Source organism: Mercurialis annua, linkage group LG4, assembly GCF_937616625.2.
Source record: "Mercurialis annua linkage group LG4, ddMerAnnu1.2, whole genome shotgun sequence".
In the NCBI taxonomy this organism is placed as follows: Eukaryota; Viridiplantae; Streptophyta; class Magnoliopsida; order Malpighiales; family Euphorbiaceae; genus Mercurialis; species Mercurialis annua.
In genome coordinates this window covers 30,003,631-30,023,459 of record NC_065573.1, presented here as the reverse complement: position 1 = coordinate 30,023,459, position 19,829 = coordinate 30,003,631, and the positions used below count along the sequence as shown (strand labels likewise).

Genomic DNA, 19,829 nt, shown 5'->3' with positions numbered 1-19,829 from the left:
TGAATAGTAATATTACAAGATTGCCATTATTTTAATGACATGTCATTATGTGATAGGCTTAGTCCACGAATGACGTGGTGGACTGAGTCTACCTAAGAATTTCTCCAAAAAGTTAATAGTTATATTCTGACCGTTTTCTTGTTTTGGAATAATAGGATGTCTTTTAATAAGAAACCAAATACAAAGTACTTTAACAATTCCCCAAAATTGATATCAAACATGGAATATGAATTTTTTTATTTGACAAAAATAGTAATCGATTGCTATAACACCATATTATCAGTAGGGTCCATGTGTATTTCTTAAGATATTAAATTTTTTAAGGTGTGTGTGGAGTCTTGAATCCAAAGTTCTCACCACTAACTCACACCACCTAATTATGAAATACAAAACTTTCACTAATAAATGAGCAATCATATTCGCTGATCTCCTAATAAAAGACACCGAGCAATATACTACAATATTGCAGAATATGTCCAATATAAGAGTTACAAATATGAACTGTACAGAGAGACTCAATAAGAGTTGAGAATCCGACTCAAACTTAACATGATGAACTCGTTGAATGCCAAGTCACGGTATGTCTTTTTGAGGCTAAAGACTTTTTCCTGAAACAGATCAAAATGCATAACAACATTATTACTATTATGAACTCATACAGCTCGCCCGCTTGAGTCTTTGATAATGCAACTTATACCAAGTTTGCATGACTCTGCAAAAATTTGCCCATCAGAGTTGCATTTCAAAAAATCTTACCGCGGTGGTTGTTAGTGAATAGAAGTCTCTGTCAGCTTTCCAAAGAAGGTTCGCTTTGAGTGATCCGTCCAAACATAATCATTAATTATTCAAAACATAACTGCTCGTTGCTGAACAATGGAGGTAGTCGTGCAAAAGAAGTGTCTATTTATGTTTTGAAATTATGACAGAAATGAACACAAATCACTAATTAATTAGATTTAAATATCTTTTTGTAAACTTGCATGAGATCAACAAGTGAGCTATGATTTCCTCTGACGAAAGATATAAGGAACATTTAGTAGATATATCTACCACTACAAGAAAAGTGAGTTTTAGTAACGGTCTATTACAACAACCATTAAAATCGTTACAATACATATATCTTTTATAACGATTATTTTAATGTCGTTTCTAAATATAAGTATTTTACAACGCCTAATAAAATCGTTATTAAAAGTTATACTTTTAGCAACGACTTAATTTATATCGTTTTTAAAGATAATTATTTTACAACGACTAATCATGTCATTGTAAATTATTAGTTTTACCAACGATTAAATATGTGTCGTTTTTAAATATTATCATTTCACAACGATAAATAATTTTGTTGCTAAAAGAAAGAAGGAATAGTTAAAATCCCACATTGAAAATAAGTGAAATGAGAATGATGCATTCTCACTATAAAAGAAACCCACCCTTCACTATAAAAATAATTTTTACTTTTGTTGTAATATATCAATCAAAAAATAAAAAATATTAAATTTTAATAATAATTGTATTTTAAATTATAAAAATTAAAAATTATAAAATTATATAACATATTAAAATAATAATTAATATTATAATCTTTTGACAACGACTTTTTATGGTTACTAATAACTTTTAACAACCAATTTTATAGATTTTGTAAAACCTATAGCAACGACCATTATTTAAAAAAGTCGTTATAAAAAACATTACATTACGCCAACACGCACAACCACATTTGTTGTTGTTAAAAACTTTTAACAACCATATTTTAGGTTTTCACAACGACAACTCACGTTTTCAAAAATCAAGTTTCTTGTAGTGTACACTTCGCCGACGAAGACAATATCTAATTGAAAGACAAATCGAGCAATAATGTCAAAATAAATTTTTCATTTCTGGAGGACATTCAAATAATAGAATGCTTCCAACCATTCAATGTTAAGCCTGTAATAATGCATAATTTTATTGGAACATTTTACTAGAATATTTAATATTGAATCGGTTTGGCTTCATATTTAGAAAATTAAATTATTCTTTTTATTTAAAAAAAATAAATGTAATATTTATAATATCAAAATATTTAATAAGAGAAAATAAACAAATGTTAAATATTTCATTATTATAAACATTTATTGCACCAATGATATAATAATACCACCGTTACGTGGAATAGCTACTTTAATTTTAACTTCTTTTTTTGCCAGCCTTTAATTTTAACTTGATTATTCAATATTTGGCCACACAATTGCACTAGTCTCAGGCCAAGTTTATGACCCGCAAGTGAACTTATCACTATCCCCTCAGTTTAACTGATACAACTAACAGACTTCAAATCCCCACAATTTGCCGCTTTTCTTACTCAAATTCAAGAATAGCTCTGAAAATCAAGAAAAGTTCTCAAAACATTCAGTTCATCTCTTTCTTCTTGATTCTTCATTTTGTTTTCTTCTGTTCTTCATCAATACAATGGCTACAATTAAAGAAGACAACGAAACCAATCAAGATACCAAATATGCATTGGGTACTGAATTAACTGACGCTTTATTTCAAGCAGCCGCTGCAGCTATGAGAAAGACAACAAAACAAGATCTTGAAAAGCTCATAGCGATGCGTGACACCCGTCTGGCTGACGAACAGATTAGCAGATTCATGTCGGTTCGTCTGATTGGCGATCTTGGGGGTACAATGTCCGCATTCTTGGAACAACAAGATTCTCAAAGAGATTTAAAGAATGGTAAAAGGAAGAGTTTCTTGGAGTGGGTGAAAGAAGTGAGCGGTAATGAATCCGATAATTGTTTCGAGTTCAAGATGATTAGAGCTTTAAAGAATAGAACAGTGAAACATGGAATTAATCTGTCTCGTCTGGTTCTTGATTTCATGTTCCCAATATTGGATGATGACAGATTTGTGGGGAAAGTTATAGTTTTCACAACATTACTCAAATGGGTACTGAAACGTGGTGAGAAATCCATTGTGATTTGCAGAATTGTTGAATTAATTGATGCTGCTGATACAGAAATCAAGAAGATGAAAATATCTTGCAACGGTCCAATTAAAGGGAAGGGAAAAGCTGAGATAGAAAGGTTTGAAGAACAGGTGATTGATGAGTATATTAATGAACTGGTAAATGAGATGCTGAGGTTAGATTGGCTCTGGACGAATCAAGGACTACCCGATTCGAAAATATTGCTCAAGGATTCATTTCCGTTCATAATAGCTGAAATTCGATGCTTAGAAAAAGTTCTCGAGTCGATAAAATCTGATCTAAAAGAGTGGATGGATCTGTCTGAATTGGAATTTGGAGAAGGTGAGATCATAATGAAGGAAATTGATGCGTATAAAGCAATGGTTTTGAAGATCGATGAATTGTGGAGTCGAATTGAGGAGCATAAAGATCAGAAAAAGGACTAATCCTGAAATTGATTCTGAAGAAGTGATATTTTGTGCTAGTAGAGTAGTAGTTATGATTAATTTGAGCTAGTACTGCTATAAATAATGTCAATCAGCTTTCTTATTTCAATTGTGTAAAATCAGTGGCTACATTAGCATTAAACTGAGTTGGATTTATCAGAATATGTCTATAGCATATGTAGGGATGTACAAAACCGAATCAAACCAGTAGATTTAGTTCAGTTCTATTTGAAATATTTGACTTTTTGATAATATCTGTTCGGTTTTGGTGTAGAAAATTTTGATTCAAATTTGGTAGAAAATTTCGATTCAAATTTGGTAGAAATCAAACAGAACTAAACATTCAATCAAATGCAGACGTACCCTCATTAATGTGCATAAGATTTGTAATATTATGAGAGCAGGCCTAGCTACACAGAATGCATTGTTATAAGTAGTTGGTTCAGCTTGATCGGTATTGGTTCGAGTGTCGGAATTGGTTTCACTAAACAAAGGTCGGCCAACTAGAGTTCCGACTGCTATGTTTGGATTAGGAACCGGAATCGATTCCGTATTCAACAAGAAAACTCGTCTACATTGGATTCTTTCCCAATCCCCAATATGTAATCTGCCTGAAAAAAATTCTATATTCGGAAAATGAATCTACCAACTACTTAATAGCATATTGGCATATATGAAAAACTGTAGCAAATGATAAACAGCAAATAAAATAGATGAAGGGTACGATTGATAAAAATAATAGACAAGTTAAAAATTAAGAGAGAGAATGACAAAATTATTAATACATTACTTTTCTTTTTCTATATGATATGAAGATTCAAGAAAATAAATGGCTACAGATATAAGACAATAATGTGTATCTATATTTTTTAATTAAAATCATATATCATATACTAAACTGTTTCAGTCAGGTAATTGATATGAAAATGCACATTCTTCTAAAGAATGTTTAATGATATGAAATATATATTTATTCAAGTTTCACAAAATAAATTATTACAATATTTTATTTTAGGTTTATTTCTAATTTTTTTTTAGAAGTTCACCTTTTTATCACTATCCCTCATTTTAACAGAAACAACTAACGGATCTTCTTGAAATCCCCACAATTTGCCGCTCTTTCTTAATCAAAATCAAGAGAAGTTGTCAAAAACAACTAACATTGTCTATCTTTTTGAGTCTCTATTTTCATTTCTTGTGCTTGATCTTTAATTACAATTCATCAATACAATGGTTACAATAAAAGAATACAGCGAAACCAATCAAGATTCCATACATGAAGCTACGAAAACGGAAGCCGAACAAGATCTTGATTAGTTGAAAAAGTCTACTGAACGGATTAACAGATTCTTGTCCGCATTCTTGCAACGACAAGATTCTCAAAAACGCGATAAAGCTTTAAAGAATGGTAAAAGGAAGAGTTTCTTGGAGTGGGTGAAAAATGCAAGTGCTGACGAATCCGATGATTGTTTCGAGTTCAAAATGATTAAAGCCTTAAAGAATAGAACATTGAATCATGGCATTAATCTGTCTCATCTGATTCTTGATTTCATGTTTCCGTTATTGGACGATGACAGATTTGTGGAGGAAGTTGCAGTTTTTACAACATTGCTCAAATTGGTATTGGAAGATGGAGAGAAATCTGTTGTGATTTGCAGAGTTGTTGAATTAATTGATGCTGCTGATACAGAAATCAAGAAGATGAAAATATATTATAAGGATCCAGTGAAAGGAAAGGAAAAAGCTGAGATAGGAAACTCCGAAGAACAGGTGATTGATGAGTATATCAATAAACTGGTCGATCAGATGCTGAGGTTAGATGGTTTCTGGACAAATCGAGGATTACCAAATTCGAAAATATTGCTCAAGGATTCATTTCCATTGATAATAGCTGCAATTCGAAATTTTGAACGCGTTCTTGAGGCGACAAAATGTGATCTACATGAGTGGTTGGATCTATCTGAATTAGAATTTGGAGAAGGTGAGATCGTAATGAAGGAAACTGATGCGTATAAAGCAATGGTTTCGAAGATCCATCAACTGTGGAGTTGAATTTAGGAGGATTAAGATCAGCAGATTTTGACGAGTTTGTGCTAGTAGTTTTGATTTAGTTAAAGAAATGATATTTTGGCTGATCACTTTATATTTTCTGCTATAACTAAAGTCAATCATCTTTTATATTTCAATTGTGTAAATCAGTGGTTAGTTACCTTCAGAAATCTATTATTCTTGCAGGGTTTTCAACAAATATTGTATTAACCATATCAATACAAATCAGAAAATCCTTACCAATATTGACAGTCAAACAAATCAACAATCATCCTATCAATCATCTCCTACAATCAAGGGAAATTAATCGTGTTCATATTACAAATATAGGAAATTTATATTAGTGTATCATTGTAATTATATCAATTATTCTTGCTTTACTTAACATTGTAATCCTATAAATATGTACTCATTCAATAGCAAAAAAAATACAATTCTCAAAAACATTCACAAACCTTGTCTTACATGGTATCACAGCGCCATCAACGATCCGCAACAAACAACCTCCGACCAAAACGCTTCACTTTCAAGCGCACCAACCCACCCTTGCCTCAACCCTATTCCACCATGACAAACACTGTGCAAGAAACCCTGATTCCCAACCCACATGAAACCACAAAACCCTTAACTGCTCTCAACCTAAACCATGTCATTAAGTTGACACCGCTTAACTATTCCTCATGGCATTTTCAGTTAACAAATATTCTTTTCGGGCTCAGCTTACTCAGTTTTCTGGATGGATCCGAGTCTCCACCACCCGCCACCGTCCTTGACTCTGAGACAAATGAAAAACCCAACCCCGCCTACTTGACTTGGCTCAAGCAAGATGGACTGATTCTTGGTGCCTTAATGGGTACTATCTCTTCTGCCCTCCAATCCTTAATTGTAAGGGCTAAAACCGCTAAGGAAGCTTGGGATATCCTTGCCCATACTTACGCAAACCCCTCGCGTGCGCATATTATGCAACTTAAAGACAAATTTGACTCCATTGTTAAATCAACGGATCAAACCATTTCGGACTATATGCACTCGATTAAAGCGTGTGTAGACCAACTCGCCCTTATGGGCAAAGTCCTTGATCCCGAAGATATTATCTCCAAGGTCTTAAAGGGCCTTAACTATGAGCTCTATAAACCCGTCATCAACGCCATTAGAGCTCGTGATACACCCATTAGTTTTGAAGCATTACATGAAAAACTACTTCAACACGAACTGATTGTTAAACACCAAGAAACCACCAATCATTTCACCCCATCTGCGAATCCCGCATATCGCCAGAATAACCAACACCACCATCGTAGTTATTCCCGCCACCAACCAAACTCTCCTTACCCACAAACCACCACCCACAACCATCCTAATCCCCGACCCTTCCAAGGGCGATGTCAGTGGTGCCGTCAAACAGGCCATGTCATTGCCAATTGTCCCTTATTCAGGAAACTTTTTCCAACCATTGTCTTCCCGGCGCCACCATCTACTCGCCATAATCAACCACCACCTCAGGCCCACTCGGCCACCTATGGAGCACCTCCACCGAATCCAAACTTCCTGTTTGACAGCGGCGCTACCAATCATATCACCCACGATTTGGACACCTTAGCTTTTCATTCTCCTTATACCGGACTGGACGATCTCATCATCGGAGACGGTTCAACTCTTCCGATTGAAAATATAGGTTCTTTTACTCTCCAATCTCTTCAATTCAATAATGTGTTGCATGTTCCAACCATCTCTCGTAATATTCTGTCAATTTCGCAATTATGTAAAGATAATAATGCATTTATACTTTTCTCACCTGATTTGTTTTGTTTAAAGGCAATATCATCGGGGAGAATTCTGCTCCAGGGCCGAGTTAAGAAAGGAATTTACGAGTGGTGTCCTCAACAACCAATTGCTCAAACCGCTGTCAAAGGAACCGCTCCAATATCTTGGCATCATAAGTTAGGCCACCCATCTTATGATGTAATTAAGATTATTAATAAAAATTTATCTTCACCAATATTGGACTATGAACACTGTCATTCTTGTTGTGTTGCTAAGAGCAAAAAGCTCCCTTTTTCTAATTCTTCACTGAAGTCAAACGCACCACTTGATCTTTTGTTCTCGGACTTATGGACTAGCCCGGTCCTATCTCGAGATCACTACAAATACTACATCGTATTCGTAGACCACTTTAGTAAATATGTTTGGTTATATCCATTAAAACGCAAATCCGACACCACGACAATATTTATTCAATTTAAGGCATTAGTGGAAAAATATTTCCAAAAACCGATTCGACATTTTTTTTCCGATAATGGAGGTGAATATATTAAGTTAAATAAAACACTTCTTGATAATGGAATATCCCACTCTACATCACCACCTCATACTCCAGAACACAATGGATATGCCGAAAGGCGTCACCGTCACATTGTGGAAACGGGCCTAGCTCTCCTAAACCACGCAGGTCTTCCGACCACTTATTGGCCATTTGCATTTAGTACAGCAACTTATCTTATAAACCGACTCCCTACCAAAACCTTAAATGGTAACTCACCATATTCTGTAATACATAATAAACAACCCGATTACACAAAACTCCATAATTTTGGATGTCTTTGTTACCCTTGGTTAAGACCGTATACTAAGAATAAATTAGAAGACCGCTCTATTTCATGCATTTTCGTTGGCTATTCCACCACTCAAAGCGCATACCATTGTCTTGACCCAAAAACTTATCGCATTTACACTTCAAGACATGTAAAATTTGTCGATGACGAGTACCCATTTCGTAAACCATCAGTACCATTATCATCCCCTTCGCCTCACATTGATCCAAATGATTGGTGCACCATTTCCATACCCATTCTACCTCCCGCCAACCCTGCACCTCCCTCGACCCCATCTGTCACTGATCAACCTCACACCAAACCACCAATTACTATTGTTTACTCTCGTCGAAATCCTTCTCCCAACCAACAAGCTACATCCAACCACTCTTCGCCCTCGGATCCGAACCCTTTAGACCCACCTCTACCGCAGCTACTCCATCTTCCTCTGCTGACGCCACCTCTATCCATCAACAGCCCACCGAAACCTGCCCTCTACCCAAGTCCACTGCTCCGCCACCTGCCAAAACAGTCACTACTCGCCTCAACAACAACATTCGTAAACCCAACCCAAAATATGCTAAAGTTGCTACCCTTAACCCGTCTCCTGACAATCTGCCCAACACCGTAAAACAGGCCCTAATACTTCCCCAATGGCGTAGTGCAATGCACGACGAATACCAAGCACTTGAGCAAAACCACACATGGACCCTCGTTCCTCGCTCTCAATCACAAAATGTCATTGGTTGTAAATGGGTATTTCGTAACAAATATAACCCGGATGGCACCCTCAAACAACACAAGGCCCGACTTGTTGCTAAGGGTTTCCATCAACGTCCGGGTATTGATTATACTGAAACATTTAGTCCTGTTATAAAACCAACTACTGTTCGTCTTATTTTATCTCTAGCTGTTACAAAATCATGGCCTCTTCGTCAATTGGATGTCAATAATGCCTTTCTCCAAGGCAATTTGACCGATAATGTCTTCATGATTCAACCACCCGGCTTTGTTGATCAAACAAAACCCGACTATGTTTGTAAACTCCACAAAGCAATTTATGGACTAAAACAAGCTCCTCGAGCTTGGTACACTGAATTAAAAACCCATCTACTTACTCAAGGTTTTAAACAATCTATTTCAGATTCATCTTTATTCATTTTACAAACCAAAAGCACTTGTATTTATATGCTAGTTTACGTTGATGATATTATCATCACCGGACCAAATCTAACACACCTACAAACGTTTATTACAGCATTGTCTAAGCGATTTTCCTTAAAAGATCTTGGACCACTATCGTACTTTTTAGGCTTAGAAGTTATACCAAATGAACTCGGCTTACACCTAAACCAATCTAAATACGTTCATGATCTCCTCACCAAATACACCATGATTGAAGCCAAACCAAATACTACACCTATGGCTGCCTCTCCATCACTGCTTCGCGAAGACCATCTACCCATTCACGACCAATCAACTTATCGCGCCATAGTCGGAAGCTTACAATATCTATCTCTAACTAGGCTCGACATTGCCTTTGCTCTAAACCGCCTAGCTCAATTTCTTCATCACCCCACAACAACTCATTAGACCGCTTTGAAACGTCTGCTTCGCTACTTGCAAGGGACTCAAACCTTCGGCATCCAATTGTATCGTAATTCACCACTTTGTCTTCATGCATTTTGTGACGCTGATCACGCAGGTGATAAAGACAACTACATCTCCACAACAGGCTACATCATTTACCTCGGTCGCAATCCTATTTCCTGGTCCTCCAAAAAACAAAGGGGTATAGCACTCTCCACGACCGAAGCCGAATTCCGGGCTGTCGCTTCCGTTACAACTGAAACACTTTGGCTCCGCAACCTACTCACCGAGCTTCACATCATCGTCAGCAAATCACCAGCCATTTACTGTGACAACATTTCAGCTACGGTTTATGCCAAGAACCCAGTCTTTCACTCCAGAATGAAACACATGGCTCTCTCCTTCCACTTCGTCAAAGAACAACTTCAACTCGGCCAAATTCGCATTCAACATGTCGCCAGCAAAGATCAACTGGCTGACATTCTCACCAAACCGCTGCACAAGACTTCATATCATGAGTTACGAACCAAGATTGGACTCACGCATCGGACGTCCATCTTGCGGGGGCGTATTAACCATATCAATACAAATCAGAAAATCCTTACCAATATTGACAGTCAAACAAATCAACAATCATCCTATCAATCATCTCCTACAATGAAGGGAAATTAATCGTGTTCATATTACAAATATAGGAAATTTATATTAGTGTATCATTGTAATTATATCAATTATTCTTGCTTTACTTAACATTGTAATCCTATAAATATGTACTCATTCAATAGCAAAAAAAATACAATTCTCAAAAACATTCACAAACCTTGTCTTACATATTGTTGATATTCTAACTGTCTTATTCTCCTTAATTAGCATCAAACTGTGTCGGCTTTATCAGGAAATGTCCATAACAAGTAGGGGTGTGCAGAACTGAATCAAACCGACAAATTTAGCTCAATTCTATTTGAATTTTTTGTTTTAATATTTGATATTTCAGTTCAATTTTGGTGGTGAAAATTTCGATTCAAATTTGGTAAAAATCAAACAGAACCAAAGCAGAGAGTAGTATTATGTGAAGGACTCGGCCACTAAAGAATTGGAGACTAAAGCAGAGAGCAGGCCGACAATGAGTGCACTGTTATAAGTAGTTGGTTCAGCTTGATCTGTATCTGTTCGAGAATCAGCATAGGTTTCGTTGAACATAGGTCCGCCAACTAGAGCTCCAATTGCTACATTCGGATTAGGACTTTTCGAGTAAAGCCACGTAAATCCATCTCTACAACCATTGTTGCTATCAACTGGAATTGATGAACCTCTGTGGTGTACATATTCAGGGTACTTCACTCCGTAACCAACAAGAAAACTCATCTCCATTGGATTCTGCCCCAATACGTAATCTGCCTGAAGGATTTCAATATCATGAAAATGAATTAAGCTTTCAGAATCAGCATACAACTTAATCATATATTTAACAAATACTTGAGGGGTAATAGCTCATATGGTACTATACTATTAGACTAATTTCAAGTTGGTATCCAATCAAAGTGATACCAAAAAATTAATATACACCTCTAGCAATGTCCTTAGATAAATTCAGTGTCATGCATGATGACGTGCGAATTGAAGTTTCAGTATCAAATTGATACTAAGGGGAAAGATCTGGTACACACGGACTAATAACCTGATGCTTGAATACCTGTGAAATGGCAAAGTTTCGAAGGTCGTCTGGACTGTAGAATTTCCCATAACAGTAAAGAGTCGTTGTATGGGAAGCAACCATGTAATCACTGAACAAAATAGCTAGGAATGCAGATGCCACACTATACTGCAGAGGGTTCCATTTCAAAATCCATATCAGGCCATCTGCGAACATAAACAGAACAGAGAATATAAATTTGAATGATGTAACCAACTTAAGCATTTTGGATGGAGTTGCAGTTAGTAGAGGAACTTACTTGGTGTCCTGCTAGATGTTGCTGTTGGTGAATCTGGAAGAAGCTGACACATGAAGGCCTCAGCTGTTTCCCTGTACATCTGGAGCTCTAGATTTTCTTCTGTTGACATCTCTTTTGCGCCAATCATAATTATTCTTGATAATAGAACCTACTCGCAAAACGCGAAGCCAACTTTCTTAACTTCACTAATTTCACATGTGTGCAATATAGTCTTTTCTCTACGGTGTCAAAACGGATCCGTGTAGAACTACTCATATAACATAAGTAGGGTAAACACGACATATGACTCATTTAATAATCGTATCAGCACATACACGACACAGATTACAGAAAAACTCAAATGAAAAACAGAAAAATGACATTTTTTATACCTGAACTCCTGCATGCTTGTCATCCCAACTAAACCAAGTTGGATTACCCCAATTACCAAACTCTTGACCATTCATTTTAGTAGCATAATTAAGGTAAGACTCATCAGCAGTTGCATGGTAAAGCCAGGCAGCTGCCCACAAGAGTTCATCTCCATATCCTGTGGAGTTGTAGAATTTCTGTGCTTGGGAACTGCTGACACTATAAGAACCTCTGTAAGTATCAGCAAAAGTAAAGAGTTGCTGAGCATGCATAAGCAGAAAATCCGAATAAGAAGAATTGAGTTTCTTGAACACAAGTGATGCTGATGCCATTGCAGCTGCAGTTTCTGCTGCTACATCAGATCCCGGAAACGAGGCATTCACTTCTATTACCGGTCTTTTTTCTGTCATTCTTTCCGGCCTTTGCCAACAATTATGATCCAATTCAGGGTCACCCACCTTGAAAGAAATCAACTTCAATGTAAGACAACCGATATATCATATATTTGAATTAAGAAAATAATTGAAGTTTTGATTACCTGAACGTAGAGAAGAAATGGAGAAGGATGAGCATTGATGAGATAATCAGTGATCCATTTCAGTGACTGTTGAGCATGATCCAACTGCTTAATTTCTTCCATTTGATCTCCATATTCAAGAATGGCCCAAGACAAGATTGTTGCAGTAAAAGCCATAGGAAATCCAAATTTAATGAGATCACCAGCATCATACATGCCTTTAGATAAATCCAATCCTTGTTCTTTTCCATCTTCCAATGCTGAATCCCCTCTCCATCCAATCCTATTATTCTCCAACTTTCCGGACTTCTGAACATCGAAGAATTGCAAGGCAACTTCCAGAGCATCTGCATATTTCTTGACCATATTGGCTTTGTGGCCACCTGACCTTTTCTTGAAGTGATCCAAGGTTTTTAAAATAGTGAGCACAGATGCTGCAATCACCGCAGCTCCGATCAGTAATACCAGCAACACGCGACCCCAGCTTCGGGATTTTCTCTTGTTTTCTACTTCAATCGAGTGTTTTTCCACCATTTCATGTCCAAGATTCTTATAAATGAAACAACTCAAGAAAGAAATTCAATACAGAACCTGGTTGGTTGACTTCTTGCACAAGTAATTGTATAGGATTTGATTTTATGGGAATTGGTTTCTTAGTTTTCAGCAACTCCATAGATTCTTTCTTTCTTCTTATAGATGCGACAATTTGGAAGATTTGAAAAGGAGCCAACATTAATTGGGGACATATGTGCCATTGGATTATGTGAGAGTATAGAAATGGATGGTCAGGATGCGGCCGAGGAAGGATACCATTAATGGAGAGTAGAGCCAGAAGAGGAGACGGCTTGTTGTTTGTTTTAAAATATAACTGAAAAAGGAATATGTTTGTTGGAAGTTGGAGATGGAAAATTCAATATATTCCCATATAATGCAAACAAAAAAACGTCTTATCATCAATACTTAGCAATACTCCTCAACATTCTCATAAGTGTTAGCTCCCAAGATTCTCATAGTTTTACTTCTCTTGTTTTATGGTCAATTCATGTTGGATTTCTCGTGCCTTGGGCATGAAGGTTCATTTGTTCCCGCGGTCTCGGACCTTCTACAACTCCTTCCATATAGATATCGTTAGGGATATAGTTACGAAGACATACACCAAAATTATCCCTATAATATATCCTATTTCCTTTACCTCTCACGAAATTTTTAGTTGAAATGGAGAATGGAGAAGTATCTTGAGAACCAAGGATGAAAACCCTATCTCCACCTATACACACCACCATCTCCCATTTCCGAAATTGTGTCTCATTCAGCTTATAAACTCGAAGATATCTAGCAATGCCTTCTTTAAGATAAAATGGTTCGACTAAATAAAGATCTCCACACGACTTCAGCAAATCACATCGAAATCGAGGATGTTGATGCAACGCAATTTGGGTAACTTTCTTTGGCCAAATAACTTTGGTAGAAGAGATTTCAATGATCCAAAGATGACCGGTCATGCAATTAAAAACATACACTTTTCCATTATAAAGAATCATATCTCCAAACTCGACAGTGAGCATCGTCGTCCATTGCTCATCCCCGAATTTCCAGTAGTCCAACTTATTACTTGAACTCATAGCAAACACCACACAATCTTCTCTCCTAGTCCATACATCATCCGGATAAACAATTACTTTTTTGAATATCTTAGTCACATCCGCAGAATTCAAATCAAAAGAACTCACGTCGCAAAAGAATTTGCATGTATACATTTTGCATAGTTCCGATACATGATAATTCCTCGAATCAATAACCTCGTTACTATTAATATCACTTTCTTGCAAGTGAAGATTTAAAAGTTGCGCTTTGTGTGGCCCTGAGAGATGATGTTCAACTTTAACCAAAAAAGCTGTTCGTGAATCATCATATAGGGGTTTTACTAGATAGGTAGAGGTTGGATAAAATTGGAGAAATCTATTCCTAGGTATCGAAGAAGCATTAGATAAATAAATAATGCACCCATAATTATTTATATTAAAAGGGGTTTTAAGAGGGAAAACATTCTGATCCTCCCTGCTGCAGGAAACTAAATTCCGCCATGCTCGGCAAACGCTGCCGAATCGAATAATATCAATCCGAACCTCTAGAAGTTTGATAATTGAAGCTAAGATGTCTATCGGAAGATCAGACCAACAACTTGCTTCTGTGCCTCTCTTCATCTTTGTTTCTTCTGCCATTGCTGCCCTCATAGTGTTTTATTTGTATGGCAAGTGTGATATATATAAGACGAATTTCTTGCCTTTATTAACTCTACTTTTCAATTACGTTTACAAGTCTACATGCACTAGTAGTAGGATTCAAAGAATAGCCAAATTGAATAATAATAATAATTTTTATTCAACCAAAAACTAACTCTTATTGATAATTAATTCTTTTATTATAAACTAAAAATCTATGCGATAGGAAATATATTTTATATCTTCCTATTAAAAAAAGAAAAAATTAGAAAAAATATTTTATTTTCTAAAATAATATGATTTCCTACCTCAACAAGGAAAATATCAAAAAAATACCTCGCCCTTTCAAGACAATTATTTTTTTCCTTTAAGATATGTTTATATTATAATTATACCTACTTTTTATTATTATTTTACTCTAACTGAATTTCTTTTACTCTGATCATATTACCAGTGGCGTAGCCAGAAATTAAATTTAAGAGGGGCAAAATGTAATATTTTTATAAGTACTATGTAAAATTTAAAATTTATTAAAATTAAAAAGGTCAATATATTATATTTTTTAGATAACTAATATAAATAAAAATTAACTTTACATAGAAAATTGTATTTTTTGAAAAAATAAAAGGAGCAAATGCCTCTTATGCTACATGTGGCTCCGCCACTGCATATTACCACCTATCACTTTTTTATTCTCTCTCCTTCTCTCTCTCTTTTTCTTTCTCTTTTTCTCTTTTTTCTTCTTCTTTTCCCTTTTCTTCTCTCTTTGCCATTTTTTTCTTCTTTTTTATTTTTTCTCTATGTTTACTTTTTTCTTTTTCATCGTTTTTTCATCTCTCCGCCCTTGCTCTACCATTGTTTCGTCGTCATTTTGCCGTTCTTTCATGTTTGGTTTTAGCGATTTTTTTCTTAATTCGTGGTGATTAATATGATTTATGTTAACTTTCATATCTAAATAAATTACTTTTTGATTTTTTCAATTTTAGATTTAAAAATCTGCTTGAAAAACGATTTTATGATGAAAAAAACGATTTTCTGCAAACAAAACATCATCTGATTATCATATGAGTATCACTGCATTATCATTATATTATCATAACACTGCAGAAAAAATAATTTTTTTTATAAAAAAAAGCCTTTAATTATCATATGAGTATCACTGTATTATCATGTAGTTATCATAACATTACGGGAACAAAAATTCCGCTTAAAATAATGTTTGATTATCATATCGTTATTATAATATTATCATATATCGTTATCATAACATTATCATATGATACCGAGATGGTGATATTTATGGTATTAAGATGATAATATCTATGATTATGTTATGACAAAACAATATCTGATTATCATGTCAGTATCAGTATATTATCATGTTTTTATCAAAACACTACAGTAAGATAACTAGATGATAATGAAATATGATAAGGTTATGATAATTGGATGATAACGTACGCTAAAATATAATTTCAGAAGGATTTACGATAACCATATGATAACGGAGTAAAATCATAAATATTTTTAAACCCAGAGTAAAAACATAAATCTGAAAAAAAAAACGTGAGGTATTTTCTACAACTTTTCCGTGTTAAGATAAAATGTGCAAATATTTTTATTTTTGGAGTAAATTCCTAAATTTCCCTTAAAAAATATACTGTTACATGCATCATTTACAAAATACATAAAGATAAAAGAAGATATTTATATAAAAATTACAAATTTATTAATTAAAATTGGTGCAATATATGGTTTAATTTCTAATTTTAGAATAATTATTTTTGAATACTTATACAATAAAATTATAAAAATATTTTAATAATCATATTTTAAAATAATATTAAATATAATAATTTTTTATATTTTACAGAACAGATAGAGTACTATATACTTATTTCTATCCAGTTTTATTATTTTCTTGAAGTATACTTATATCCACTATTAGAGGTGTGCATGAGGGGTGTGTACGAATTCTGAATACCTTCAAAATCAAATCGAAAACCGGACCGAAAATATTCAGTACCGAAAAATATCCATTGACCATTGAATTTCCCCGAATCGAATCGTACCGAAAATTTTATTGGTACAGTTCTGGATTTTTTATAAATAACCGTACCGAGAACCGAACCGAAGTACCGAACTCATACCCGAAAAACCAAAATTATATATATATATATATATATATATATATATTATTTTATTTTTAATTTAATTATTATATTCGCATTAACTTTAAATTACTAAACATTAAAATTGTCTTATAAATTAAATAATATATATTAAAAAATTTAGTATATATATATATTATCAATTTACATAAAAATAAAATTACTTACATTTTTTAATAAAAATTATATGAATTTATCAAATATTTAGTAATTATCAAAAGAATTTTTCAAAAATTGATATGAACAATTTATATATACATTATTTTCTATCATTGACCAAATTACATAATTTAAAAAAAATGATATAGTTTTAGACTTGAAAATAGATAAAAGTACTCTTATCAAATAATCAACAATTAAATACTAAATCGAACGATAATATACATATTGTGCCTTATTTTATTGATGATTATTTATTCATGATAGTTGAAAATATTAAAAAAAATGAATGAATGAGTAGCTAATTAATTTTAAAAGTCAAAATAATATATTATAATATATTAGAGATTATATTTTAAATAAATCAATATCCGTGGTTCTAGTGATATCCTACCGAACCATTAGGACCGAATTTTCGTAACAAACCGTACCAAAAAATAAAATTTCCGAACAGAACCGAACCAATTATTGGTACGGACACGGAGATTCAATTTTTGATATTCCCGACTTTTGATTTGGTTCCGGAGATTTATCAATCCCCGAATTCCCTCGAACCGTGCTCACCCCTATGTGCATCGGTCGGTTAGGTTACCGAGCCGACCCATAATTGAATTACAAAATTGTACAATTTTCTATAATCAAATTGAAGCAGAATTAGATTAAAAGAATTACAATTATCTATAAATTAATCATCAGTGGAAACCAACAAATATAACAAAACCGGAGAAACACAAAGTTAAAAGAAACCTGATGTTCAGATTCCGCCGGATAAAATGCGACGAGTTGTTGAATTTGAGTCCTAGACTTCAATTGCTCTTTTTCTTTACAAACAGACGCCAATCTCGATTCATCAGATCCATTTGCAAATATAATTGACCTGCATTTGCCTATAACTGATTACTCTTGGATCATATTCTACCTGCAATTCAGATTTAAAAAAATCATTTTTACCATGAACAGTAATATTATTAGCAGTGAAAAAATGAATTCGTTAATTCAGAATGATGTACGGACTCGGCATGATCGCCTGAGCTTCGATATTCTGGATTAGATTTAGATTCGCCGGAATATCCAGCGGTTGTTCGGATGACGCCATTTAAGCATCAGAATATTGCTTCAGATCTCCAGAAACTACCGGTTGGAATGATCTGATGAGTCTCGGAATATCCAGCGGTTGTGAGTAGTAGTGCGACTGTGGTGAAGGAGAAATTAGTAAGAGAGAAAGCCATCTCTCTCACTCATTGTTTGCCGGAAACTTTGTCTCAGAATATTGTTACGTGGTAATCCGGGCCGGATCAGCCCAACAAACAACAAACCCACCCCGTCAACAAAATAGGTGTTTAATCATTAATAGGAAAATAAAAAATAGCTACAAAATACTGTATTATCAAAAATAATTATCAAAATTCAATTTCTTTTAAAAATACTACTAAAATGTGACTTTTTAATACAAAAAATATGTTTTGTATTTATTTAGCACAAATTTCGTCTACAATCTGAATGATATATGTACATAATTCTTTAATTTTATATATATATTTCGTATATAATGTGAATATTATATTGTTTAAAAAATAATTAAAAGAAAAACATGACTTATCTGATTTGATGCTAGTTTTCAAATCTAATTTTTGGGTGAGGACGAGCGGTGGCGACGACATAGGGTTGATATCGGCAGCGAGGGGATGTCGTGGTGGGGTTGTTGACGGTGATGGAGGATATAATGGAAGAAGTATTTTAAATTTTTGGATTTCTATCCACAAAGTTTTTAGATTTTATATATTTAAAATCGACCAGTTTGTTACCGAGCATCCTGAAGAGCTTACCGAGCCTATCAGTATTCGCTCTTCATTCACTATAAGAAATTTCCTCTTTAAAATAAATCTTTTTCTTTCATTAATATTTTTTCAATTTATTAAATTTCATTAAATAAAATTTGACAATTATATTTGTAAGAAATTCGAAAAAAATTAAATTTGATAACTAGACAAGAAACATACACTTTATGAAAATACAGGCTGACTGAATGATTGATATATTTACTAACAAAAATAATAGTAAAATGAACTATCAATTATTTCGCTAATAAAGGATACTTCTCGGTCAAATTTCTCCAATACCCAAATTAAATTAAGATATCAAAAATTATAGTCATTACATATGATTATAACCACCAATTAAAAAAAAGACGACAAAAACACAATTTTTAAAAAAGAAAGACACAATAAAATATAATAATAAAAAAACGGTTGTAGTGCGTAAACGATTTCATCTTTATTGTTAAAATGTCTTTAGTCTATCTTTGTTTTTTGATTTGCGGTAATTTTTTATTGTGCATGTCGTCGATAAATTTTCACCCGTCAAGAAAAAATGAAAAAGAACTGCTACTTTATTATATTTTATGAAATTAAAGTAGTACAAAAAAAGGTGACTACCGTCAACAAAAAAAAATTGTTGACGATAGCCCAAAAAAAAATTACAGGCTGCTTAGAGAAAAGAGAGAGAGAGATGTCATAGTGTTGGATATAGTTTGCGTATAATAGTTATAATTCAGGAATAATATACGATAAAATGGTCTAATTTAAGAGCTAAATTATATTTAAACCCAGTTCAAGATTACAAAATCTTGAGAAACAATATTCTTGCATTGTTTAATTTACGAATTTTTCTTATAAAAAATATTCTCTTAAGCTGTAACCACACGCGCTATACATCCTCATTATTCTATTGTTACTTGCATCATTTACAAAATTCTATAAAGATAAAAAAGATACTTATACAAAAATTACAAATTTATTAATTAAAATGATAATTGATTCAATATACGG

The 19,829-nt window shown here is 33.9% G+C and overlaps 2 protein-coding genes and 1 long non-coding RNA gene across 3 annotated transcripts; all 3 read right to left on the bottom strand.

Annotated features, from left to right (window-relative positions):
• Positions 1 to 10,643: 10,643 nt before the first annotated feature.
• Positions 10,644 to 13,310, bottom strand: LOC126677180 (endoglucanase 24-like). The gene is made up of 5 exons (XM_050371668.2): positions 12,471 to 13,310; positions 11,953 to 12,390; positions 11,582 to 11,729; positions 11,323 to 11,489; positions 10,644 to 11,027 (listed from the first exon to the last, which is right to left on the bottom strand). The coding sequence occupies exons 1-5, from the start codon at positions 12,981 to 12,983 to the stop codon at positions 10,695 to 10,697; spliced, it is 1,599 nt and encodes a 532-aa protein (XP_050227625.1). The 5' UTR covers positions 12,984 to 13,310; the 3' UTR covers positions 10,644 to 10,694.
• Positions 13,311 to 13,489: 179 nt separating this feature from the next.
• LOC126678556 (F-box protein At2g26160-like) lies at positions 13,490 to 14,683 on the bottom strand. Its single transcript, XM_050373451.1, has one exon. The coding sequence runs from the start codon at positions 14,681 to 14,683 to the stop codon at positions 13,490 to 13,492; it is 1,194 nt and encodes a 397-aa protein (XP_050229408.1).
• Positions 14,684 to 17,613: 2,930 nt separating this feature from the next.
• LOC126677181 (uncharacterized) lies at positions 17,614 to 18,340 on the bottom strand. Its single transcript, XR_007640483.2, has 2 exons — positions 18,016 to 18,340; positions 17,614 to 17,920 (listed from the first exon to the last, which is right to left on the bottom strand). It is a non-coding gene; the product is annotated as an uncharacterized LOC126677181 (long non-coding RNA).
• Positions 18,341 to 19,829: the final 1,489 nt, after the last annotated feature.